Below are 24,479 nucleotides of genomic sequence, written 5' to 3' on the forward strand. Positions count from 1 at the left end.
TAAACATATGCCAAACTTTTATAGTATTTTCAGATTTGTAAAATACTACTACTAATTTGCTATAAAAAGATTACGATGGTCGTAAGTTGTATTGCAGGTCTTATCTTTGAGTAAGAAACAGAACAAGTACAAAAGATATTTCAAAGAAATTTATTTATTGGCGCCATCTCGGCGCCAACGTCCATTGGCGGGACGTGTTCTCATTGGTTGCGACAAGACAGGCCTCCGGCCCTCCGTCCTTTAGCGCATAATATAATATGGTGCGTGTAAACTATTTTTAGTCTAAGAATAATTATGTTCGCATTATGGCAAAAATTATAGGGACTATAAATATAGATGTTAGGTCAATTATTTTAATAGCAGCAAATTAAAAGGCGCCATGGCGGAGCTACACCGAAACACATTTGTCTTTGGGACAAACCTAGGTAATTAAAATATAGAACTACCCTGCAAGCATTATTATTTTTTAAATAAAACCGTTTTTACACCATGTCTTTTACTCGGGTTCGATCAACCGATAAGTGAAGTTGTTCTGGTATAACTACCATATTTCTTTTATAAAGATTTTTCATTAATTATGTACATTTAGACAATCAATTTTATTTATTCATTGATTGATAAATTTTATTGACTATAATATTGGATATTATTTTATATTATTTCATAATATACAATGGCATCAACAAACTATTTAACCGTGAAAACGCATTTATCAGAATTTAAAGGCAATTCAGACAAAGATACGTTAAGTGAGGTAAGTGGAATATTGCGAATTAAATAAACCTGTTACAATTAATTTTTATTTGTGACCTCTTTGAATGTCGAAATAAACCACCGCCATTTTGTTATTTATCAAAAAAAATCTTTTGTTTCGATCCCAAATTTTAAATCATATTTATTTCACGACAGAATATTTATAAAAAGAGTGCAGCGATCCAAAATAGCCTAAAAGCGTGTGGTATTAAATTCATGTCCGTTTTTAGGCGTCTGAAAGTGGGACAAGTAATTCGGTGACGTCAGCAGAAGATTTGCAGAAATTAGCCGTGATCCTTGGGCTGAACAGCGCGGAAGATGTATATCAAGAAAGGTTTCGTGTTGACAGGCGCCGTTTGGAAGCAATGCTTGCCGGTAATTGTTTCATTTTCTGCATTACGATAAGTTGACCTCATTCCAGGAACCACGTATACCTTTTGCTTAATGTTAGATTTACATCTAGTAAATACTTCTTGGATCGTCGGTATCAGTGGATGGTTTGGCGACGCATTTAAGGCCCTTCCCTAATACAACGAGCATACGTATCATACATTCACGGCACACAAGTACAAGCGCCAAAAATGTACAAATAATTTCTTTAACAAAATCTATTTTACGCCTTTATAAAAAAAATAACTACCGAAATATTCCTTATTAATTTTGTTATCCAAGTGTTGGTGGCAAAATAAAAGGATATGTACGGAATAACCAATTTTAGTGGTGTTTTCATTATGAAATAAATGAAAAAATATTTATCTAAAAAAAATTATAAATAACTATATTATGACGTTAATATTTTTTTCTAATAACCTCCGTATTTGTTTAAATTTCGAAGCTTCTAAAAACGTTTAGCGTGGCGTTTTGCTAGGAGTAGAATCTAAAACATATTTATGTAATAGTGTCGGTCCACAAAAAAATATCAATGCATTTCGGGCCATACAATATATTGTAAGTACCTCTGATGATCTAATAATCTTTTTTTTTGTTTCTTCTAATAGCATACGACTATGACTGATTATAATCTAATATTATACGCTAACTCTGTCGACTATATTTCGTTATTCATTCATTATTTGCCTATTACTGATTAAGAATAATTTTAATTAGTGTAAACTACATAATATAAGGTAGAGATTTGCAAGAACGTCGCAAGTCGATGACCAAGGGGAGGCAAGTTGATATGGAGAATGAGAAAAGTATGAATTGTAGGTAAAGTCAAGAAAACATGTTCCTATTTCCTACCCCACTCCCCCACTCCCGCTTTAACAATAATATAGAGCAGAGCGTAATTGAACGTACGGTATATTAGGAATGTAATTGGTGAATTAATTTGCGTTTTGACGTACGGGAATGATCAATCAAGCAAGTCAAGTCAGACTTGGGACTTTGGTTACTTTACATTTCGCAACTTTTTTAGAATCTCTAGATCTTAGCAATGCCCTTGGAAACTTTTAATAAGGTGCGTTGGGGTTAAATCGGACGCTTTTTTAACGTGTTAAACAGTATTCTCAAAATATTTTTTTACAAGATTCTATAGAAGTTATCATAATGAATTATTAACTTAGTATATGTTATTAAATATACTAAATGGTATATATTTTTTAAATTTCTTAAATATAACAGTTAATGTTTTATAAGGCTTTAAAAAAGTACCATACTTTTAGAAATGTGTGAGAAAGATAGGACCTTCACAGGTATAGTTCGGACTACTCTCTAAAACCGTATATGTTAAAGGGATTCTAAAATCCATAAAAAGAGTATATTCTGATCTAGATAGTCATTTGTAAACATTCAAAAAAAATTATAAATTTCGTAAGATATTTTTAGAAGCGAACTTTGTTTTTTTAATAGTTCTAGGCATACGATCTTACCCCTCATGATTGACATTGTAAATATTTTTAAAAACATTCGAAGAAATAGTACATACACGTGTAAATAAATAACAAATAAACAAAATTGATCATTCACCTGAGCTAAAAAGAAATACATAATTACTGAGTTCAGACGTTTTCTTGTGTAAATTTTGACACAAACTTGCAATATTTTACAAGTGCTAGATCGAACGATTTTTATCCGTTCTTTAACGACAAATAATTGTATGTGTGAAGATCGGATTTCAGAGAATATAGGTGTTTCGACAAATTTGAATAAACAATTCACAAGATTTATTTCCTTTATGATACTATATAACTACAAAAGTAATTGAAAACAGTAAATACTAAATTAAAATTAGGCAAATTCTTGCATGGGGTTAATCCGGATCTGCCAGGGAACGACGAAATACCGATATTCTGTTTGTTAGCACCTTAAACATTATTTATTTGACGGAATCATTCATGTGAACTAGTGGAACGTAGGGAATAAGATGGGGTCGCAGGTAATGTTGTCTAAGAACAAAAATTATAACACAATTGCAAGTTATTTCATTTATACGATGTTACACCTCCTACGATCTTACCCCAACGCGCTTATATACTTTTAGATTTTCCAGCTTTTCTCGAAGTGGCTATAAGTAAATGTATACGGTAAACCAAAATTAAAATTTACATAAGTAAGTAATTACTTAATAGCGGCGATAGCCTAGTTGGTTGTGGAACGGTCTGCCGAGACGAATGTCCGCAGGTTGAAATCCCAAGGGGCACACACCTCTGATTTTTCTACAAAATTATGTGTGTATTTGTGAATTATCGCTTGCTTTATCGGTGAAGGAAAACATCGTGAGGAAACCTGCATACCTGAGAAGTTCTCAATAGGAATTTCGAGGGTGTGTGAAGCCTACCAATCCGCACTAGGCCAGCGTGGTGGACTAAGGCCTAATCCCTCTCAGTAGTAGAGGAGGCCCGTGCTCAGCAGTAGGCAAGTATGTAATACAGGGCTGATATTATTATTATTATATAAGTAATTACTTACATGTCGATTTTCAGTATTGTAGTCCTAGAAACTTGTAACAACGTAATTATTTTTATTAAAATCTAGGGTTATGTGGGTGTGCCCTGTGGCTCGGGGGCATCTAAAGAATTCCGTCACGGTATCCCCTGCCTGTGGTAAGAGGCGACTAATTGGGGCTTAGAGAGAGTCACGGGGCGAGCAGTGGGGGGCTTCTCGCTCGGCTACAGCGACTCTGAGGTGGACGACAATGCGGATAGTAGGTCTCCCGATGTCGTAGACTCCAAAGGAGTCATTTAGCATGTGGGGGCATCTTAGCCCCTTCAATTAAAGAGGTGCCGCAATGCGGTATCGTGCAGGGACGGTTCCGAGCAGCTATCTTAGTGCAACAAGATACCCGGGGCCGTCCTGTATGCGCCGAGGAAGGCCACCGTGGGTTTTGGTTGGTATGCCGATGTAGGGTACACAAGGGTTAGGGACTCGGTCCAATGCTCGTTCGGATGATGTTATATTCCCGAGTGTCGACATTGGGCCTTAAGATCGGTGAAACCAACAAAATCATTCCACTGACCCTCCAAGTGGGGGTAGGGACGAGTTTTTTCCCCGCGAAAAAGAAAACAAAAAAAAGGGTTATGTGGGTGCCTAGATTTTTTTGCACAAAGACATAACGCCTTACGAATCCGCACACCTTTCAATGTTATTTTATATCTAGAAAAAATCTAGATTTTATTGGACCTTGGATTTGAAGAAAATTTTTTTTTTATTGCGACACCTATGAGGGTAAACTCGTAACAGTCTATACTCAAGAATATAATCACAGTCGCGACAACGATGGAATTTTAGTTTTAGTGTTTAATCATAGATGGCGTCGCAACTGTGTACATTTTATTTCATTTATAAATAAATTAAATACTGATTTGATGATTTGATGTTCTCATAGACTTATTATTTTACAGAAAACCTCGAAGAATCGCAAACAGCCCAAGCCTTTTTTCATCGGGTAAGTATTTATTTTGTTCCAATAAAATAAAATTACGTTTATTGTCGTGATATTATTGAACAGAATAAATATTTACAGGTAATGAACGAGACGAATACATTAATAAACTGGCCTGCCCGTCTTAAAATAGGTGCTCGTTCTAAAAAAGGTGGGTACATTATAAATTAAAAACATATTTAAGTAATTATACGAAAAAAATAAAAAATAAACAAACAAAAATAACGCGCGTATAATTTTGAAATTTAAAAAAACGGGATCTAGCACCCGCCTGATTACGCGCATCACATTTTGGCGGGAGTTATACGCGTCGGCGCCACATAGTCTGGCGCGATGTAGGCGACAGTCTGGCGGTCAATCTAAAATTCATAATAAATAATGCGCGCGGCCGTTACTAAAGACGAAACTTATTAAAATTAATTAGACAAACGCTTTGTGATTTAAAGGTAAAATGGTTTTTGACGAGAATTATGAAGATAATGTGTACGATGTTATTAAAGATATAAAAAATAATAAATTTCGCGATTTTTTTAAAGTGTTCGGTGAGTGATTTTTAGAATATGAAATATCGGTAAACGGTTATTTTGATTTTTTATTTGTGTCATGTGTTTAGATCCCCATGTGAGAGTCGCTGGACGACCTGAAGATGTGAAACTGGCTCGGGAGAAGGTAAAGCAGTTACTGGACACAAGGGTAAGTTGAATTGAACATATAATTTTGTTTATCTACTTAATTAGGATGCTTCGTGCTTCCCATCTATTCAGATCTATTCGTAATTCAGGAACAAACGCAGAAGATATAATAAAATGTAAACACCCAACTGTTTAAATTTTAATAGTTAACATCATCGATTCCTCTAGTGCTGGATTTCACGGTGATCACTTACCACTTCCTTCACCCGCTTTTTTATTTCTTGACCGTCGAACTTGTCACAATAATAAGGAGCATAACGAATGCAGTATAGAAGTTAGCCTCATCCAATGTAGGAAATGTTGCATGACCCTCTACACTTTTATTATGCTAGGACCCCTGGTTAGACGTCGCGTTATGTTTACCATCTCTCCTAGCGGGGTACTGCTTAGTGCCAGTAGCGTGCCTTGCCATAGAGTAGGCCCGTACCAGTATTTGTCGTAGATCCTTAGACCTTCAAAGCAGGGCGAACTTGAGGGCGCTCACTGAACTTCAGCGTATGGGCTAAGAGGGCTCCGTAAGCTCGCCGGACCTATATCATTGATACAGCGTCGGCCACGTTCCTGCCGAGATGTTTGATCAGTCAACAGCAGCTGCCGACTCGCTCCTTAGGTTGGACAGTGGTGGTATTTGTTTTTTATAGTGACACGGCTCCGTGACCACACTACACCTGATGGTAAGTGGAGTGGTAATTCCACTTTTCCCACCATCTGCTTAAAATCGGGCAGTATACGATACTTTTGGTTTGCAGAGTAACCGCGTCACAATGAAGATCGACGTCAGTTATACAGACCATTCGCACATCATTGGAAAGGTGAGATATTTTATACTTTTTGCTAGTTCAGAAACAATCTTTGTAACTACTCATTAGTGTTTGACTTTATATACATTTTCGTGTGACATTGGTTAAAACCCATAAAAGCCTATATATTACATTGGCTACGATAGTCAAATCTTTCTACATCGCTGTTTGGCTGTAAGTGAAAATAGACAAAGCGGCGGAACTGTTTAAATTGGTTGGTGATACGGTCTATCCGTGCGGATACGAATATCCTAATATTCGTATCCGCACGGATAGACACCGTCGCGTATCCCACCACAGCGGCTCACGTAAGTGAGTCGCGTTCCGGAATCAGATGTATATATCTGGCTTCGACCAGGCCGGCATAATTGTGTCGACCGTCGAGGGATACTGTCGTTAATCAATATTCTATCTGGATATCATAATCATTTTATTTTGTTTTATTTTTTATTATTTTTATTTAAAATATAATAATGATGATACCTTCGTTCCCAGGGTGGGCTGACAATAAAACAAGTGATGGAGGATACCAGATGCCACATACACTTCCCGGACTCGAACCGCACCAGCACGGTGGAGAAGAGCAACCAGGTGTCCATCGCCGGCGACATGGAGTGCGTGGAGCGAGCCAGGGCGAGGGTCCGCGTGAGTAACATTAGTGGCGGAGCTAGGGAACATGTTGACACAATGGGCCCCACGCTCTAGTGTATATAACACCATCAGTGAGGACCTCAAGAGGAACCGGGCGGGAGAATACAAAAAAGGTCACTCTTGAACAAACTTTCTAGCCTCGGTGGCCCCAGTCCGTTGTATTGACTGGCTCTTACGTTACCCCATTTCCTTCTGTTTCCAGTAAAATAGTAAATCCGTCGCAGATTTTGAAACAATAGGTCGCGAGTGTGATGCTCACATAGGTAGTCATTTTTTTTATAATCCAGATAAATCTTCAAATCAGGATTTGGTTTCTTATTTTGGCAGTCCACACAATTATGCCCCCCCCCCCCCCTCCATGCAATTCCTGCGCGCTCGGTCTCCACACCGAATGCACGCCCATGCACGGGGGGACATTTGTGGCGGCCCTAGACGCACAGTTAAGTGTGTATACCTCGTGATTTTCATTACACATTGAGGCCTATGAGGGACTCGCGAACATTTCCTGTCCACCGTCACTCCGCCCATCCTAATACTTCCTCTTCCTTCCCCTTCTTTCCTCCCCTATTTCTCATCTTCCTCTCTTCCTCCCGCAATCACTAAGTCGAGGGACAATTAATATTTCCAACTCCCCCTATCTTTCTATTTGATTAATTTCGTTGCGGGATAATGACAAATTAGTTTCCCTGAGACTCGCCGAGCTTCACTACTCGATGTCATAAAATGCGTGCCACTGCTGATCCTGGCTTACAGGAGTTGTAGTGGTGGGTGTGAGGGTGGGAAATCAAAGGGTGGGAAAGTCTGATCCCCGAACGCGACACGCTTACGTGAGCCACTATGGCGATTTAACACGTTGTTTACGGTGGTCGCTATCCAGGCGGATATAAAATACATCCTACCACCAGCAAATTATTTACTATAAATGAACTTAAAAATACAACGATCGTGTATTCTTGTTACCAACGACCAGGAATTATGAAACTAGTTAGTTTTTAAGTTTCAACTTCGAAGGTAGCAGTTATGAGGAACATGGCTACAGTATTTTATGTCGAAAAAATCATGAATTTGCCATACGGAGAAATATATTCTCCTAATATCACATACATGAAAATGTATGCATCGCAACTATATGAACTTTTGCTAGTATATAAACTATAGGCGCTTATTAGGCGTTATATTAAATAAGTTTTCGTAACATAATGATGACAGATTTACATCCGTTTACTTTTAAATTAATTATAATTATACTATCCCACTGGTGGTTGCGCCTCTGCATACCCTTTCGGGGATGAATGCGTGATGTGTGTATAGTTATATCTCAATATTAGCCAATCACAACGGCCCTATGTCTACGCACTGCGAAGGCTGCCATGCCGCCAGCACTAAGAAACAGACTTATCACAGCTTTACTCCGTCCTTAGATAAAAAAAGTCTTTAGCGGCGTAAAGGTAGACACCGCTGTAGAGGAACCGATGGTTGCGTTCCTCTATGGAAGGGGATGATTCCCAGTCAGACAGATGCTGCTTTTGACCGGCCGCGGCTCCTCCGACGGTTCCTATTCGGAGGTGGTATATATGCAACGCGTCGCTCAAATTGTGCAAGCGTAATTCAGGATCGTTTGTCGTCATCCTGCGTGATTGCTATGCGATAAATCACTATAGTTGTGTCAATACCACATAGGTCTTCTCGAAGTTCCGCTGATGTTGACGACATGGTGGTATGTGTACTAATTGTACTGCTACAAGTCTATTAATATGGGGGTATGGAGTCACGCTAGATATTTGCTATATTTCGTTGCAGGCCCTAACCCCGCTGGTGTTCAGTTTCGAGCTGCCCATAGTGTCGCCTTCTCAGCCCTTGCCGGACATAAATTCGCCATACGTGCGGCAAATACAGGAACAGTATAATGTACAGGTATGTTACTGATTATTTATTTAATTGCACTTTATACAAAGCTAGCTGACCCGACAGACTTTGTTTATCTGTCTTATCTATCAATTTGCAGCGCGCATTCTGTCAATCGCTGACAGTTATGTAAAGTTGATAGTGTCGTTAAGTTTTCTTAAATTTTCAAATTTTCCGCGCAATTTTTTAATTTTTTTTCATTCATAAGAACCTTCCCCTGACAATAACAAACACAACAAAAAAAATAGTGAAATCGGTCTAGACGTTCACGCGTGATGATGTGACCAAGGGAAATAGGGATTCATTTTTATATGTATTTCGGCGGACTTAGTACCAAAGACGAGTTTAAGTTTTGCGTATTCGTGGGACCCAATCCTCTTAATAAGGACTAGGGTTTACTCTTTTTTCCGGATTCGAATACAGTTGTATTCCGGCTTGAAGGGCTGTATGAGGCTTCCACATAAAACAATCATTTTGGATCCCCGAACGTCTGAAGGGCTCGTTTCCGTGAGGCCGGTTCAGAAATGACCACAACTACGAATGTTGCAGGTGATGCTGCGCAACCGTCCGAAGCTGCACGCGAACCTGCTCGTGGTGAAGGGAGTGCAGTGGGAGGTGAAGGCCACCATGGAGGCCACCGGGCTGCTCATGAACTACATGTGCGGGCCGCTCGCTGTGAGTCCCATACCTTGTCGACATTATTATTAGTAAAAATATGGTCTATGGCAGTGACCATGGGCGCCGGGAAGTGGTTGCAAGTAGGTGCACCTGCACAGATATAAATAATAAAAATATAAGTTACTGAATAAATCTGCAGCAATTGGAACTATTGACCACAAGGGTTTTTATTATGGTATAGCATTTTCAAAAACTCGCGCTTTAATTTGAAAAGAAAAAGAAATTAATAATATTATGTATTATAGTGCGTAGGTGCAGATGCACTCCCCTAAAACTAATCTTAGCTGTGACGTATACAGAAAATGGTTACCTATGTCGCGGTCTGATAGTTTCATTTGGGCCGCTAACTAACTATTAACTTTGGTTTTTAACCATTTGATAGATGTTAATCCATAACATGAAATTAAACCAGGTATCATACCTGGTTTAATTGCAAACTTTTATAAACAATCCATTTTTACACTGTTATATATTTTAAACACATCCTAAATGTTATAAAACACTGTTTTTAAACGCAATAATCTTTTTTACAATACATTGTAAGTAATTCTAAAGAAAATTCCATCTACAAGCTTCAAAGTACCAAATAAGAGCAGAGTCCTCCAATGTCAAGTCTAAACAAAACTGCCCACGATGCAATACGATACACAAAAGAGGATTTAGTCAAGTAGGGGGTGATGAACAATTGTGTACTTACGTAGGCGGCAGAATAACGCCATACTGAGACATTATACTAGTCTATCTTAGTTTATTTATTTATAAAAAAGGACTTTTATATTTAATTTTCCATGAAAGCGCGTTTCAAGATAATAAAGTTGAATAGTTTCTTTGTTATTAGTCTTATATTCTATAGCTTTGATATTGAAACATTTCTTGAGGGTTAGACATTTCTCGTTTATTGACACTATTTGGACACGACTCCATCACAACAATCAGAGACCTTATTCTCTATGCCACACGTTATTTTTACAGTGCGTAACAAGCTCGTAACGCACCGCGTCGTTCAATACAATAGAAATTGGCATGCAGAATACCATTCCACACAAATTTCACGAAGATAACACGATACGACCGCGTTACGCGTATGCAGTGCCATAGAGAATAAGGTCCCACGCACAGCGGGGTTCCGTCGCCGAGCCCTTATACAGGATAATTATAATACCACTAGCTTTTGCCCGCGGCTCCGCCCGCGTTATAAAGTTTTTCAGGCTAAAGTTTTCCGTTATAAAAGTAGTAGTTTCCCGGGAGCCTATGTTCTTCCCAGGGTCTCAAACTGTCTCCATACCAAATTTCATCTTAATAAGTTGGGTAGTTTTTGAGTTTAACACGTTCAGGCAGACAGATGCAGCGGGGGACTTTGTTTTATAATATATTTTTTAGAACTTTTTAAGTGGAACAATCCCGTCATACATCATTGTTGCATAACTTTAACCGTTTACGCAGCGCAGGCAACGGAAGCTCTCAAAACTAATAATTTTCCCCGTTTTTGCAACATGTTTCATTACTGCTCCGCTCCTATTGGTCATAACGTGATGATATATAGCCTATAGCACTCCAGGAACAAAGGGCTATCCAACACAAAAAAGATTTTTTCAGTTCAAACCGGTAGTTCCTGAGATTAGCCATTACTCTCCGCTCCTATTGGCCATAGCGTGATGATATATAGCCTATAGCGGTCCACAAATAAAGGGCTATCCAACACAAAACGAATTTTTCAGTTGAAACCGTAAGTTCCTGAGATAAGCCATTACTGCTCCGCTCCTATTGGTCATAGCGTGGTGATATATAACTTTGAGCACTCCACAAACAAAGGACTATTCAACACAAAAAGAATTTTTCAGTTCGAATCGGTAGTTCCTGAGATTAGCCATTACTTCTTCGCTCCTATTGGGTATAGCGTGATGATATATAGCCTATAGCACTCCACGAACAAAGGGCTATCCAACGCAAAAAGAATTTTCCAGTTTGGACCGGTAGTTCCTGAGATTAGCTATTACTGCTCCGCTCCTATGGGGTATAGCGTGATGATATATAGCCTATAGCATTCCACGAACTAAGTACTATCCAACGCAAAAGAATTTTTCAGTTTGGACCGGTAGTTCCTGAGATCAGCCATTACTGCTCCGCTCCTATTGGGTATAGCGTGATGATATATAGCCTATAGCACTCCACGAACAAAGGGCTATCCAATGCAAAAAGAATTTTTCGGATTGGACCGGTAGTTCCTGAGATTAGCGCGTTCAAACAAACAAACAAACAAACTCTTCAGCTTTATATAATAGTATAGATTCTCCTAGATGAAAACATATACCGTCTCTTCTTTACAATAGGTTACTTGAAGTGTAGGTGTCAAATAAACATTTTTAGTTTCGAACAAAATATATAGCAATAAAAAGTAATTTTAATTTTAACGCCCTAATGCCACTACTGCTACTCTAAGAGAAGTTGTCACAGCGGCAACACCATACTTTCAGTCAGAAATATACTCACGCACATACAATTTTCAAAATGAGCTTCATAATATTAGAAAAGCGAAACCGGGATATTTGTTAAAAATATTCATTATTCATGAATGATATTTGACATAATGTTAGCAGTAAGTAGTAGTAGCAAGTAAAGACGAGTATGTGGTTTCATTTATTAACACAAAGTCAAAATGACCCTTAAAAAAAAATACCTTTCGCTAATAGAAATCTACACTCCAATATTTCCCGAAGACCCATGAGACGAACAAAAACCTCTCACGCTTTCCAGAGCCAAACTCAAGTGCAAATGTCGCTGGAGATATCGCCCATGCACCACAGCGTCGTGGTAGGTCGCGGCGCGGAACAGCTGAAGGTGATCATGAAGGGCACCGGGACTCAGATAATGTTCCCGGACGCGGACGACCCCAACATCCCGGTGATCAAGAAGAGCTGCGTCACCATCACGGGACAGATCAAGGATGTGTACGCCGCGAGGCAGCAGTTGGTGGTGAGATTATGTTGATGTTGTGGTAGGCAGGGTTTGTTGATGAGTAATTAGCATATTGAGTAGAATTGACATACAAATTTTTCAACATATATGTTTTATGAAACTAGATCTAAAATTATAAGGCCCATTTTTTTTCTTTTTTCAAAATTCAGATATTTTCATTCAAGATTTTTACTTTGAATTTTGTATTATCCTAAAACGACGTAAGCACCAAATGATGTTAAAATAAATTTGAGGTATATTTTAGTAAAAGTAAAAACTACAATTGATAAGGGACACAATAGTGTAAAGGCAATTTGAACTTTTAAAATTGCTCAGGTACCTTTGTGACTGACTATAGTTGTCCTTTAAATCTTGGAAAGACAGACCTGTGATTCCTTTACGCAAAAGTCCTGAGCAACATCTATTGATTTCAAATAAAAAATATTAAGTCGTATTATTATTATAGGAGAGGCCCATATTCAGCAGTGGACATGCTGCGGCTGATGATGATGATGATGATGATTATCTTAACAGGGCAGCCTCCCCCTGGTGGTGATATTCGACGTGTCTGAAGAGGCGTGCCGCGTGGAGACCGAGGCGGCCACCAAGCTCATGCAGAAGCACAACGTGTACATCAACGTGAGACGCAAACCGAAGCAAGGCATCGCCTCCGTCGTCATCAAGGGCATCGAGAGATGCGCTGGTCGGTACCTGCGACAAATATGTGTATTTGAGTAGGAAAGCCTGGTTATTAATATTTGAGTTCTTTTGGGGCAATAGATTTCTTGTATGGAAACGTTTTGGAATTGTTATAAATTATAAAATAAGTCTGCTCACCATAGCAACACCCTTTTGTATCACAAAATGTTACCCACGTTATATACTGGTACTAAACTCATATTGGCTTTGTTCTGTAATTACAAGCAACATTCATTTAAAACGGCAAACAACTTTACATTCTATTGCTGACAATAAAATGCCACATATAGTAGAATTAACCACTCCAATCCCCAGGAGACATCTACGAAGCGCGTCGCGAGCTCCTCGGCGGGAAGGAGCCCGTCATCACCGCAGAGATCCCGGAGTCGTACAACATCCCGTCCCTGGGCAGCTCCATGCCGGCGTTCGGCGCGTTCAACCCGTTCTCCCCGTCGCTGGAGTACGCGCTGTCGCCCGCGCCGCTGTCGCCGGTGTACGGCGCGTGCGCATGGCTCGTGAGCCCGCAGCCGAGGCCCGCGCAGTTCCACTACCCTACGCTGTCTGTGCCGAACTCCGTGGTGTATAAGAACCAGTCGTGGAATCGTGAGTTTTTGATTGCGTAGTAGGGGGTTTTTAGTGTTGAGTGATGTAGGATTTTAGGGGCAATGGATAAGGCGATTTCTTCAGCATTCTAATTAGCCTATGCCTTATAACACGGACGGCGAACCAATGGCACGCGAGCCAATGATGCCACTTGACAGAATATTGGGTCTCTCCAAGAAGGGAAATTAAATGTTCCGATTTGTCAATTCCACCAAACAATGTATTATTATGGTGTATAATAAAATCGAACCCTCTTATGTTTCTGGTTTTCCAAAAAAAATATGTAAAATTATACTTAATAAACGTTACATTTTATAGCGATGTCAAACGGCGCGGACATGGGAGTGATGCCGCAGCCGATGATGATGCAGACCTACCAGCAAGTGGCGGACGGCAGGCCGGTGAGTACCCACCGTCACCTGCAAATATGGATTATAAATATAGTACCTCTACTATTGGGCACTTACTGAACCTTTTAAGGAAAAATATTGTAACCGACATTTCGCTCTCTTCCCCAGCGTAACTTTTTTCTTTATTAATTCTAAAGTACTAATGGTATATTTTCAATATTTATTCATGAAAACAACTGTTCTAAAATAAATAGTCAAATATACCATATTTTATTTATAATTAATGAAGAAAAAGTCCGCTTTCGTAAAACGAGCGAAATGTTGGTTACAATGTTTTCCCGTAAAGGTTCGAGAAGTTCATCACTAAGTTTCTAGCTACCTACTTATATGACAAGAATGTACATTAGCTTCTATAATACATACTTTATTGGGTACCCACGGTACCAATGGTCAGATTCGGAGCATACATAAGTCGTAAGACGTCCCAAAACTTAGTTGGACGATATTTATTTGGTCCGACATATTTAATAATAAAATGTAGCAATATCTATACGCCTTTGTCTGCTGTTTTCATAACATAGAGAGCAACATGGGCAAGAGCTTAAGAGTATTGAATATTATTTTGTAACAAATGTGGTGAACACGTGTTTTCATAAAGACACATGAAAAATATACAATTTGAATTAATCCATGCCGATTACGGATGTGGCGACCGTATACTTTTAAAATTAATTCCACAGACGATAAACTAAATTACAAAGTTACTTATAAAATATAACAAATTAATTTAACCTTTAGCTATCCTACTGGTTACATTTTCAAGTCTAACAATGGACAGTTAAAACAACTACTGAAATTCATGACATTTCCAACAAAACCTATGTTCTTAAAATAATCCTTCGCGTTGGCACATGAGCGCGATTATATTTAGTAAAGAACGACACTAACCTCAGTCATTTACCCGCGGGGCTCAGCATCAAACACTTAGAAATAACACGACCACGTTATTGCACAGTAATTAGTCTAAAATATTTGCTCAAAATTTCATAATGGCTTTCATAAAATGTGGTAAATATGTGTATGAAAATTCTAAATTAATTGGTCGAGTTGAGAATTGCTATTTTCTTTGGAACTGTCTATATTATGTATCTGGTGTAACCTAAAGCAAGGCGTGGTTGTGAGGTACGTATTTTATAATTATTATTCAGATTGTTATTAGACGAAATATTCTTTGTGCTCTCCATATAAATTATGATGGCCACGCATTGTCAGAAAAATTTTCATACTAGATATACATACAAACATTAGTCATAAATAATGTGCGTGGTATGTTACCGCCAGTAGAAAGTTCATGGACCCCCCATTTCTTAGTGCCACTACCATAGAGCATGAAGTTGTTATATTCGCCGCAGTTTTTTGGGGTCCCAATATAAATTATAAAGAGAGGTTTTAAATTAGCAAGAATAGATGCAAAGTTGACTCCTACCAGCTATTTTTAACGGCAAGCTGACTTCTGCAATTTTTGAAATGAGCGGGAGAGTGGCGAGTCGCATAAGTATAGCATTTAAAATAATATTGCTGTTAGTGTAAACGCAACTAGAAATTCTGACACCATATGCTGCTGCGAAAACTCGCTAGTCCAAACTAAGATTAATATGATGTTGAATTAAAGCTGTTCAAGGTTTTTTTATAGCGGTTATTTATAGTATTATTTTCTCCCGACGCGACGTCTCGAAGTCTTTACATAGTCCCCGTGATTATGAAGGCTGCATTCGCGTAAACATAAGAAATTATTTGAATATGGTGTTGTCAGGCGACCCTGAGCCAGTTGCTGAACTCGAGCTCGCAGGCGAGCAGTGGATACCAGAGCAACTTCACCGGCAGCTGCGTGTCGCTCGACACACAGAACATATCCGGTGAGTGCACATACAATCGTCTTACATTTACACAAGGTACAGTTTTAGACAGTTGTTGTACCATTTCTTTTTAACCGACTTTCAAAAAGCCTCTCAGTTCGTGTGATGTTTGTATATAATAATCTATATCGAAGACTTAATCTAGAAATTACGTACATTGCAGCAAAATTTGATTAAAGGAAGTATTAGTATACCTTACCTATTTAAATATATAGGTAATATTTTGGTTTAAATTTTGTGCATTATAATTGATAACTAATGACAGAATTAAATATTTAAACTTGCCTAATTTTCTCATTGTAGATTAGCGTCCTTAACACAAATTCCATAAGTACTTTGTTTATAGTAGAATCTGTTATCACCGCCGCTAATTTTATCGTGGCTTATCGTGCTAAGTTCGACCAGCTCTATCGGAAAAACAACCTACATAGTCTCAAATTCTATACATAGTTATTATAGCATATATAATGCTCTATAAATTAGATATATATCTTCCCAGTATGCACAAAGAAATTATTGCAGATTGTCTAAAAAGTCAGGCAAAGATTCATTTGGTGAAGGGATTTACATATACAAGACATTTTCCGTTAACTACCGTAGGCGAGATTAGATAAATGAACAAATGGTAAATTTTACGTTAATTGCTTAGCTTCCTTGTAAATGCTCCCCTTAAAGCCAAGTGTCCGTTCAGTTGCGGCCTTAACTAACGCTAGGCTCTATACGGCACATCTGTGTGAGAACTTACACCTAATTGCTGTAGGAATGTTTTTTTTTATACTCCTTCTAAGTGCCAGATCCTGGGTGGTTGTCATTTAGACGCCCACTGCAAGTAATATTGGCCTCTACTACTTTCTTTGTGCTCTTTGTAAGCGCCAGATCCTGGGCGGTTGTGCCTTAAAGCCACCACTGTAAGTACTATTGTTCTCTATTAGATTTAATTAATGACGTTTGGATAGTAGGTGGTGACGGCAGCAACGTGGGTTCGCCATCAGTGTCGCCCATCAGCAAGACGCACAGCCCCGTACACGCGCCCGCCGCCGACACTGAACGATCTCAAGGTAACGTCGACACTTTGTTTTAATACAATAAGTCGTAAGCGACGTTGGGCACCTTTTATTAGAAAGGCTTTAATTTAGTCAATTTCTAATATTGCCGTATATAACACAATTGCCATAAGAAAATTATAGTATATAGCTTTTGCCCGCGGCTCCGCCCGCGTTATAAAGTTTTTCAGGCTAAAGTTTTCCGTTATAAAAGTAGTAGTTTCCCGGGAGCCTATGTTCTTCCCAGGGTCTCAAACTGTCTCCATACCAAATATCATTTTAATACGTTGGGTAGTTTTTGAGTTTAACACGTTCAGACAGACAGATGCAGCGGGGGACTTTGTTTTTATAATATATTTTTAGAACTTTTAAAGTGGAACAATCCCGTCATACATCATTGTTGCATAAATTTAACCGTTTACGCAGCGCAGGCAACGGAAGCTCTCAAAACGTATAATTTTTCCCGTATTTGCAACATGTTTCATTACTGCTCCGCTCCTATTGGTCATAGCGTGATGATATATAGCCTATAGCACTCCAGGAACAAAGGCCTATCCAACACAAAAAAGATTTTTTCAGTTCAAACCGGTAGTTCCTGAGATTAGTCATTACTGCTCCGCTCCTATTGGTCATAGCGTGATGATATATAGCCCATAGCACTCCACGAACAAAGGGCTATCCAACGCAAAAAGAATTTTTCGGTTGGGACCGGTATTTCCTGAGATTAGCCATTACTGCTCCGCTCCTATTGGGTATAGCGTGATGATATATAGCCTATAGCACTCCACGAACAAAGGGCTATCCAACGCAAAAAGAATTTTTCAGTTTGGACTGGTAGTTCCTGAGATTAGCGCGTTCAAACAAACAAACAAACAAACTCTTCAGCTTTATATAATAGTATAGATTTGTAATATTTTTTAAGGGATATGATTTGAACTTAATGAAAATATTTTACTATTAATAAAAACAAAGTGCAAAATGACGGTTGCGATGTTTTTCCTAAAAAAATCTAGACATTTAAAATTACTTGTTATTCTTTAACTTTATACAAATTCATGAGTATACAGCCCTTAAGAATTTTAAATCAGATTTCAATAATAACTTATTGCTGTTTTCATAAATTCTTATTATAGTCAAAGACGAAACACAATTAATGATTAAAATACCTATTTATTAGTAAAACTCAAATATGGAACAAAGAGCACCTACAAATATTCGTATAAATAATATTGGATCTCACAATATGTTAGACTAGGAATCTGTAATGAAATTCTAAATTAATAGTTGGAAACATATCTAGGTCGACACGGCTATTGTTAGATTATACGTTAGTCACGAAAATGCCTAACGTACGTCTCTAGTATATATTTGACACTTACGTTTCGATAAATTTTAGTTTTTACTATTTTGTTCCACACACGCCTTTTAGCTCCGAAAGGGTAGACAGAAGTGCATCTATTGCATTAATTTTTCGCCATGTACTTATATTCTGTCCCATGATGTGATAGAGACGAGACAGCGCAGTAACTTTGCCCTATACATAATACAACTGTTCCAACAAGATTAGAGGCACGAGACGTGAGCACGCTCTTGAATGGTCGTGCTACGCTCCGATCTTTCAGACCATTGGTTGCTCAGTCGATGATCCCTAGTCTATTAGCTTACACGTTCCACTATACACTTTCGTCCAATTTGTACATACGAGCCCCCCCCCCCCCCCCCCTTCTATTTATCTGTGTTGAGGGCTTGTGCACTTATTGTAATATATGTAACAGATTTAGCGAGTATAATATCGGACCTGCCGCTGTCGGAGCGGCGCGCGGTCGGCTGCGAGAAGAAGACGCTCGAGACACTCAACAAACTGTCGCCGCTCTCCGAGTACAGGAAGCTCAAGGCGGAGGCTGGCAAGGTACGCTATACAATATTCAGTGACATATGAGGACATATTATTACCTTTAAATATGATAACTTTATGAATAGAATGGTTTGCTGCTTTATTCGATTAAAATAATTGATAAGTATTATAATTTTGCGGATTTTATGTGTGGACTTCGCAACTCGCTCGTAACTTACAACAAAAAAAAATCTTGTTTTTTATTTACAATAAACTAAGTCGTAATCTCAAATTGTGTAACCGCCCTTATCGGTTCACCTGGCAGAAAATTACTCAATGGGTAATGAAAATATCATATTGTTTTTTTTTTATTACATTGAAGTAAAATGTAAGCGGAAGCTGTACCTAATGTAAAAATGGATAAGTAAAATATTAAATTTAGGGGAAGAACACTTAATCAATATCCTGGATAAGCAGTCCTTTCTTTTGCCGTGCCACATTTCTAAACGTAATTTTTTTTTTTTTTTATTATTTATTTATTGTAGCAGATGGTATTTATATTATTTTATAATTGTAGCAGATTGTATGTGCATATATTGAAATTGTTAAATGATGACAACTTGAGCACTCTACCAAAATCACTATGAGGTGACTAACCACATCTGACCACACCATATACACCCCATACTACCATGTTATCAGTGTACGTGTACTTATGTGATGTGTAATGTCAGGCGATGCGCGAGAGCGTGGGTGGCGGGTACCGCGTGCCGACGCCGCGCTGGGCGGGACACTACTTCAGCCACACCTCACCAGCGCCGCTAAACCTAGCCGATACCACCGATGGGGTGACTACCACGGTAATTATGAATCCCATCATTTTTCCCGCCTTAATATGTAAGTACTTTTTACTCGTGATGGCCGACTTCCTTCCTGACGTCATTTGTGGAGAATCAAGTATTTATTAAATGTAGTACTAGGCTGTGAGGACTTGAATAAGCCCACTCATAAAATATACAGAATATGTTATATGGTTTTATACACGTCAAATAAATAAGGATGAAAAAACATATCCGTAAGTACACTTAAGTGTAAAAATAAATAATTACGTACCTACTAATTTACGATTGGATTAAATTAATGACCAATAGCCGGAGAAAGTGTGGAACCGTTCGGAGCTGGTGCGGCCGAACATCGCGGAGTCACTGTGCTCGCCGCCGAGCGCGTGCGCCGCGTCCCCCGGCGCGGCGTCGCCCGCCAGCGCCGCCGCCTCCAGCGTGTCCCCTGCCGCCGCCGCGCGCCCCTGCCGCTACCGACAACTCTACGAGCTGCTCAGAGATATAGGACTGCACAAGTATATCGGTGAGCATACCTAATTACTCGTCTCGTCATAGCCGAATAGTTTCGATTTTGTAGGAAAATAGGCTTAAAACTCAATTAGAATTAAATTCATTTATCTTGTTTTCGATATACTTACTTAAATAACTTAGTAATATATACAGTGTTGCAGTCAAAAAAAATCAACTACCAATGTAATTCGCCTATTGGTAAGAAAGCTTATCATGTGTCTCTTAAGCAGTCTCACATACTATCTTATAATTAATCTCGACAATGGATGATGGATGTTCTTTGCAGACACATATAGCATAACAATACATAGTATAACGCATCACAGTGAGGTCATAGTCTGCGTGTGCGTATTTATCTCAACTGAACTAAATGATGCGTGAAAATCTACGCCCACCACTGGGCTATTGTAATTTTTCATCTGTCAAATGTACATAATTCATAAGGAAACCCTTCTCCTAGCATAATATGCTATTATTTATGTTTTAAGTGAGGTTGATTGAAAATTCCTTGTAGTTTCATAATGCAAACGACACTTTACCTGTATTTAACTTTCATCAAATCCAGTGCTACCTAACTAGAAAAAATAAATCACGCTTCTAACAATAATTAATGTCGCTTGTTGCAGACCTATTCAAGAAGCACGAAGTGGACATGTGCACGTTCGCGTCTCTGAACGAGGCGGACCTCACGGAGCTCGGCGTCACCGCCTTCGGCGCTCGCAGGAAGATGCTGCTCATCATCGCAGGTAACTGACACCAACTCCTCGACTGTCCATGGTTGCATGAATCCCTCCTAGCCGAATTTCGGCCACGGCGGCCAATCTCAACGGAGATCAGCCAGGTACGCAGGAGATATTATAGTGCACCAGTGTGTGCGCAATACACAGGTGCACTCTCTGTTCCTTCACTCTCATAGTTCGGTGAGACGGCAATCCGACATGATCGGAGAGAGATCAGGCGCAGGACCAACGGCTTTACGTGCTTTCCGAGGCACGGGGGGGTATCACACCGCCAACTCCCTAACTCCGAGCTGCGACTGAGTAATTTTTAAGATGGAAAAACCCAGTCACAATTATTTTTGGCCCGACCCGGGATTCGAACCCAGGACCTCAGCGCGGCAGCCGTACTTGTGCCGTCACTTACAACTATACCACCGAGGCAGTCAATGTATAATGCATGGTAGCATATTTAGATGCTGACCACCATACACAGGGTGTAAAACCCGCCATAGTAACTGACGTACGTGTGTCACATACCGGAATCAGCCTGCGTAGGTATATCCAGTTACAAACAGGCCGGTATAAATGTGGCAAGGGGTAATCATCTCTCGTCGTTCAACTTTCTGTCTGGACCATACTCCATATGTGGAGTATGGTCCAGACAGTGGTCAATAGTATGCTATTGGATGCCATGAGTTCACTCTGTTATACCCATATAAAAAAAAACATGACTGAAAACACTACTAGAAGCTGATATACAGAAGGGTCTAGGAAAATCGCGAACTACGAACAGAATGTATAAGTTGAGACACTATGAATAAAGATTTAACTATAAGAAATTAATATTTCCAAAAATATTTATTACATTATGTTTCGAGGCCCTTAAAATTTATTGAACTTTGAAGTAACTATTGCCATACAAAAATACTATAGTACATTATAGTGTTATGATGCCTTCATTCGCTATAACTTTTGGTCTTACTCCATGGTTGGGCGTGATTATTCTTGGTGGGTAAGTTTACGGAGATCGCTACAGCAAAATTAAATTTTACTTTCTCTCTTAGAGCTACAAAAACAAGCGAGCGCCTACAAGAGCATCGCCCCGCCGAGCTCCGAGAGGAAGCTCGTCAACTCTCCTCCGCAGTACAATACAGCTGCGCTTACGCAGGACAAGTGGTAAAAACGATATACGAAAATGCAGGGTAGATTTATTGTTAAAACTATGTGAAGGATCTCTTATTTTGTATCATTAGTATTAATAGTTTGTTATTGTTGATTAACTATATCGGAACTGGTGCCAACTCGATCTCACTAGATTTTAGGAAGAGTTAAATGAAAAAAAAAAGGATTTTAGTTTTAGGGTGCCAGTTTAAAAAAAAAAGAGTTTTGGTAGAATTTTTAACAATTGTTCAAAGCTGTAGTTTATAATAATTTAGTAATTCAATCTACCTTGCAACTAAGACTGATCGATACCATATCAAGCTCATGAGACTGATTAGTACGTCGATAAAGTACAAACTAAATATAGTATGAGTTGTTATAATGGTTATTTACAAAAAGCCATGAAATTATACAGAACTTCGACATTAACCCCTTTACCCGAAGGTAATTTGAACATGAAATCATTAATTTGATTTACCTCTCGTGAAGAGATGTGATAATGGTTTGAATAAACCAGATTTTTTGTAAAGGGGATGATCGACTGAGTTTAACATCTTGGGCATAGACAACGATGTATTTCGTGAAATGACATACATTTCAGAATGAGCTTGCTACAATGTCTATTGCGTTGATTTTTATCAAATTTAATTTAATGTAGTTTTTAAGTTTTTTTTTTTATAAATTGTTTTATGATAGCTAAAAGCGTAACGACGAATTGATCTCTGTCATAGACAATTGTTGAAGTAAACTGGCCCAGTGCAGTGTGATTAGCATAAGTGTTTTGTTTTGAAAGAATTTAAATCGTAGTTTTATAAGGGAGAGCATGTTTTATTTTTTTGATTTTAACAAGCATTTTTATTGCCGTGTATACAGACAAATTATGATTATCATGGATATTAGTTTTTTTAATATTTGATTATCTTATATATATCGAAAATGTAATCGTAGTAATTATATGTTCCTTTCAATGTCATATTCTTAAGAATATGATTTCCAAGGATACTATTGCGAACCGTGAATGACGATTGAGAAAATGTACTTTATTTTTAAATTCTAAACTCGTTTTTACATCTGTCACATAAATTCATTACTAGACAATATTATATTCATAATGAGTGTTTTTTTTTTCAATTCATCACAATATACACATTTTCCAAAACTATCAATATATCAAAGAATACGGACAGTTGTAATATTGACTTGATTTTTAAATTCGACATTTCATCACACCATCAACACCATGTTCAGCGTATACGAATGACTAAAATACATTAAGCTGGCAATATTTTAATCATATAACATATTTTTTTATGTATCACTTAATAGTTATGTTTGTGATTGTAAATTTAAGAATAGTGCATTTTTGATTTTTAACCGTATTAACATGCTAATTTTGTGTGAATGCCTATATGTGTTTAGTTTTAGTTATTTTCTACGCTCTAGTAATGTTTTGGTACATATTTTTTGAGGGACACGATTACAATGTGGCGACATCTCGGTGATACTTATGATATTTTTCACACTTTTGCTCCTATTTCTATTCTAATCGATTTCAGGCGTGGCTTTATCCACCTATTTTTAAACCTATGATTTTTTTATACAAGTTTAGCAATAATTCGTGTGTTGCCAGAGAGAAAACATCAAACATCTACCAAGAAGTTGTGTATCAATTCATTGACTAGCGGCACTTTTTAAAATATTAAATACAATTATATCGTTTTAATCATGAACTTGTGATTTGGAAATCTTTTTAAAACGTGATTATGATTTTTAAGACTTTCCGTTTTAGATTATGAAATGTATTGTTAAGGAATTAATTAAATGTTAAGCACTTTATGTTAATGAGTTAAGTTAGTACATGCATTACCTATCCGTTTTCGTTTTTAATTATATTCAAAAGTAAGGAAGTTTTTGCACGAATGTTTTTTTGCTTGTCAGATTAAAGTTTCAATATTTTATATGATTTTTATTTATTAAACCCATTGTAATCCTTCATAACAAACTAGACGTAGTTCGAAGACCAAATGCTTATGGAAATTTAAACTATACATATAAAACAAAGTCGCCAAAAGCTGTCTGTCTGTATGTGATCGTTTTTCTTTTTCAAAATCTAAACGGATTTTTGTACAGTTTTTACTAAAAGATAGTGCAATTCTTGACGAAGGTTTAAGTTATAATACATTACGGTTTTATATAAATTGACTGTAATATAACGATTACTGTTGGCCCAACGCGATAAACTTAAAATCTAGTCAACGGATTTCAATGAAATTTGGTATGGAAATTCAGACCCTGGTAAAAATATAGGTTTTTTTTTCCTGAACAATATTTATTGGAACTTAGTAAATCATTAAAATTGAGTATCAGTTACTTTTTAAAATCTACTCTTGAATCTCGCTTTATAAAGCGTTGTATTCAAATAATGGATAGTTACTATAATATAGGCAGTAATAATATTTATTAATGGCAGAATTATGTAATATTTGAT

The 24,479-nt window shown here is 38.0% G+C and overlaps 1 protein-coding gene and 1 long non-coding RNA gene across 3 annotated transcripts; one reads left to right on the forward strand and one right to left on the reverse strand.

Annotated features, from left to right (window-relative positions):
* Positions 1-475: 475 nt before the first annotated feature.
* LOC115452705 (protein bicaudal C) lies at positions 476-23,947 on the forward strand. Of its 2 annotated transcripts, none has more exons than XM_037437228.1 (20): positions 476-754; positions 984-1,128; positions 4,596-4,639; positions 4,718-4,787; positions 5,250-5,329; positions 6,078-6,140; positions 6,624-6,773; positions 8,580-8,693; positions 9,234-9,359; positions 12,117-12,335; positions 12,852-13,020; positions 13,332-13,619; positions 13,938-14,020; positions 15,783-15,885; positions 16,842-16,943; positions 18,704-18,837; positions 19,497-19,622; positions 19,914-20,124; positions 20,738-20,857; positions 21,895-23,947. In XM_037437228.1, exons 1-20 carry the CDS (start codon positions 674-676, stop codon positions 22,008-22,010), a joined length of 2,544 nt encoding a protein of 847 aa, XP_037293125.1. In that variant the 5' UTR covers positions 476-673; the 3' UTR covers positions 22,011-23,947. The 2 variants fall into 2 exon arrangements, with proteins under 2 accessions (XP_037293125.1, XP_037293126.1); XM_037437229.1 differs by having other exon boundaries at positions 16,845-16,943.
* On the reverse strand, positions 12,551-13,332 carry LOC119188946. The gene is made up of 2 exons (XR_005112173.1): positions 13,155-13,332; positions 12,551-13,028 (listed from the first exon to the last, which is right to left on the reverse strand). It is a non-coding gene; the product is annotated as an uncharacterized LOC119188946 (long non-coding RNA).
* Positions 23,948-24,479: the final 532 nt, after the last annotated feature.

Source organism: Manduca sexta, chromosome 10, assembly GCF_014839805.1.
Source record: "Manduca sexta isolate Smith_Timp_Sample1 chromosome 10, JHU_Msex_v1.0, whole genome shotgun sequence".
NCBI classification, from domain to species: domain Eukaryota; kingdom Metazoa; phylum Arthropoda; class Insecta; order Lepidoptera; family Sphingidae; genus Manduca; species Manduca sexta.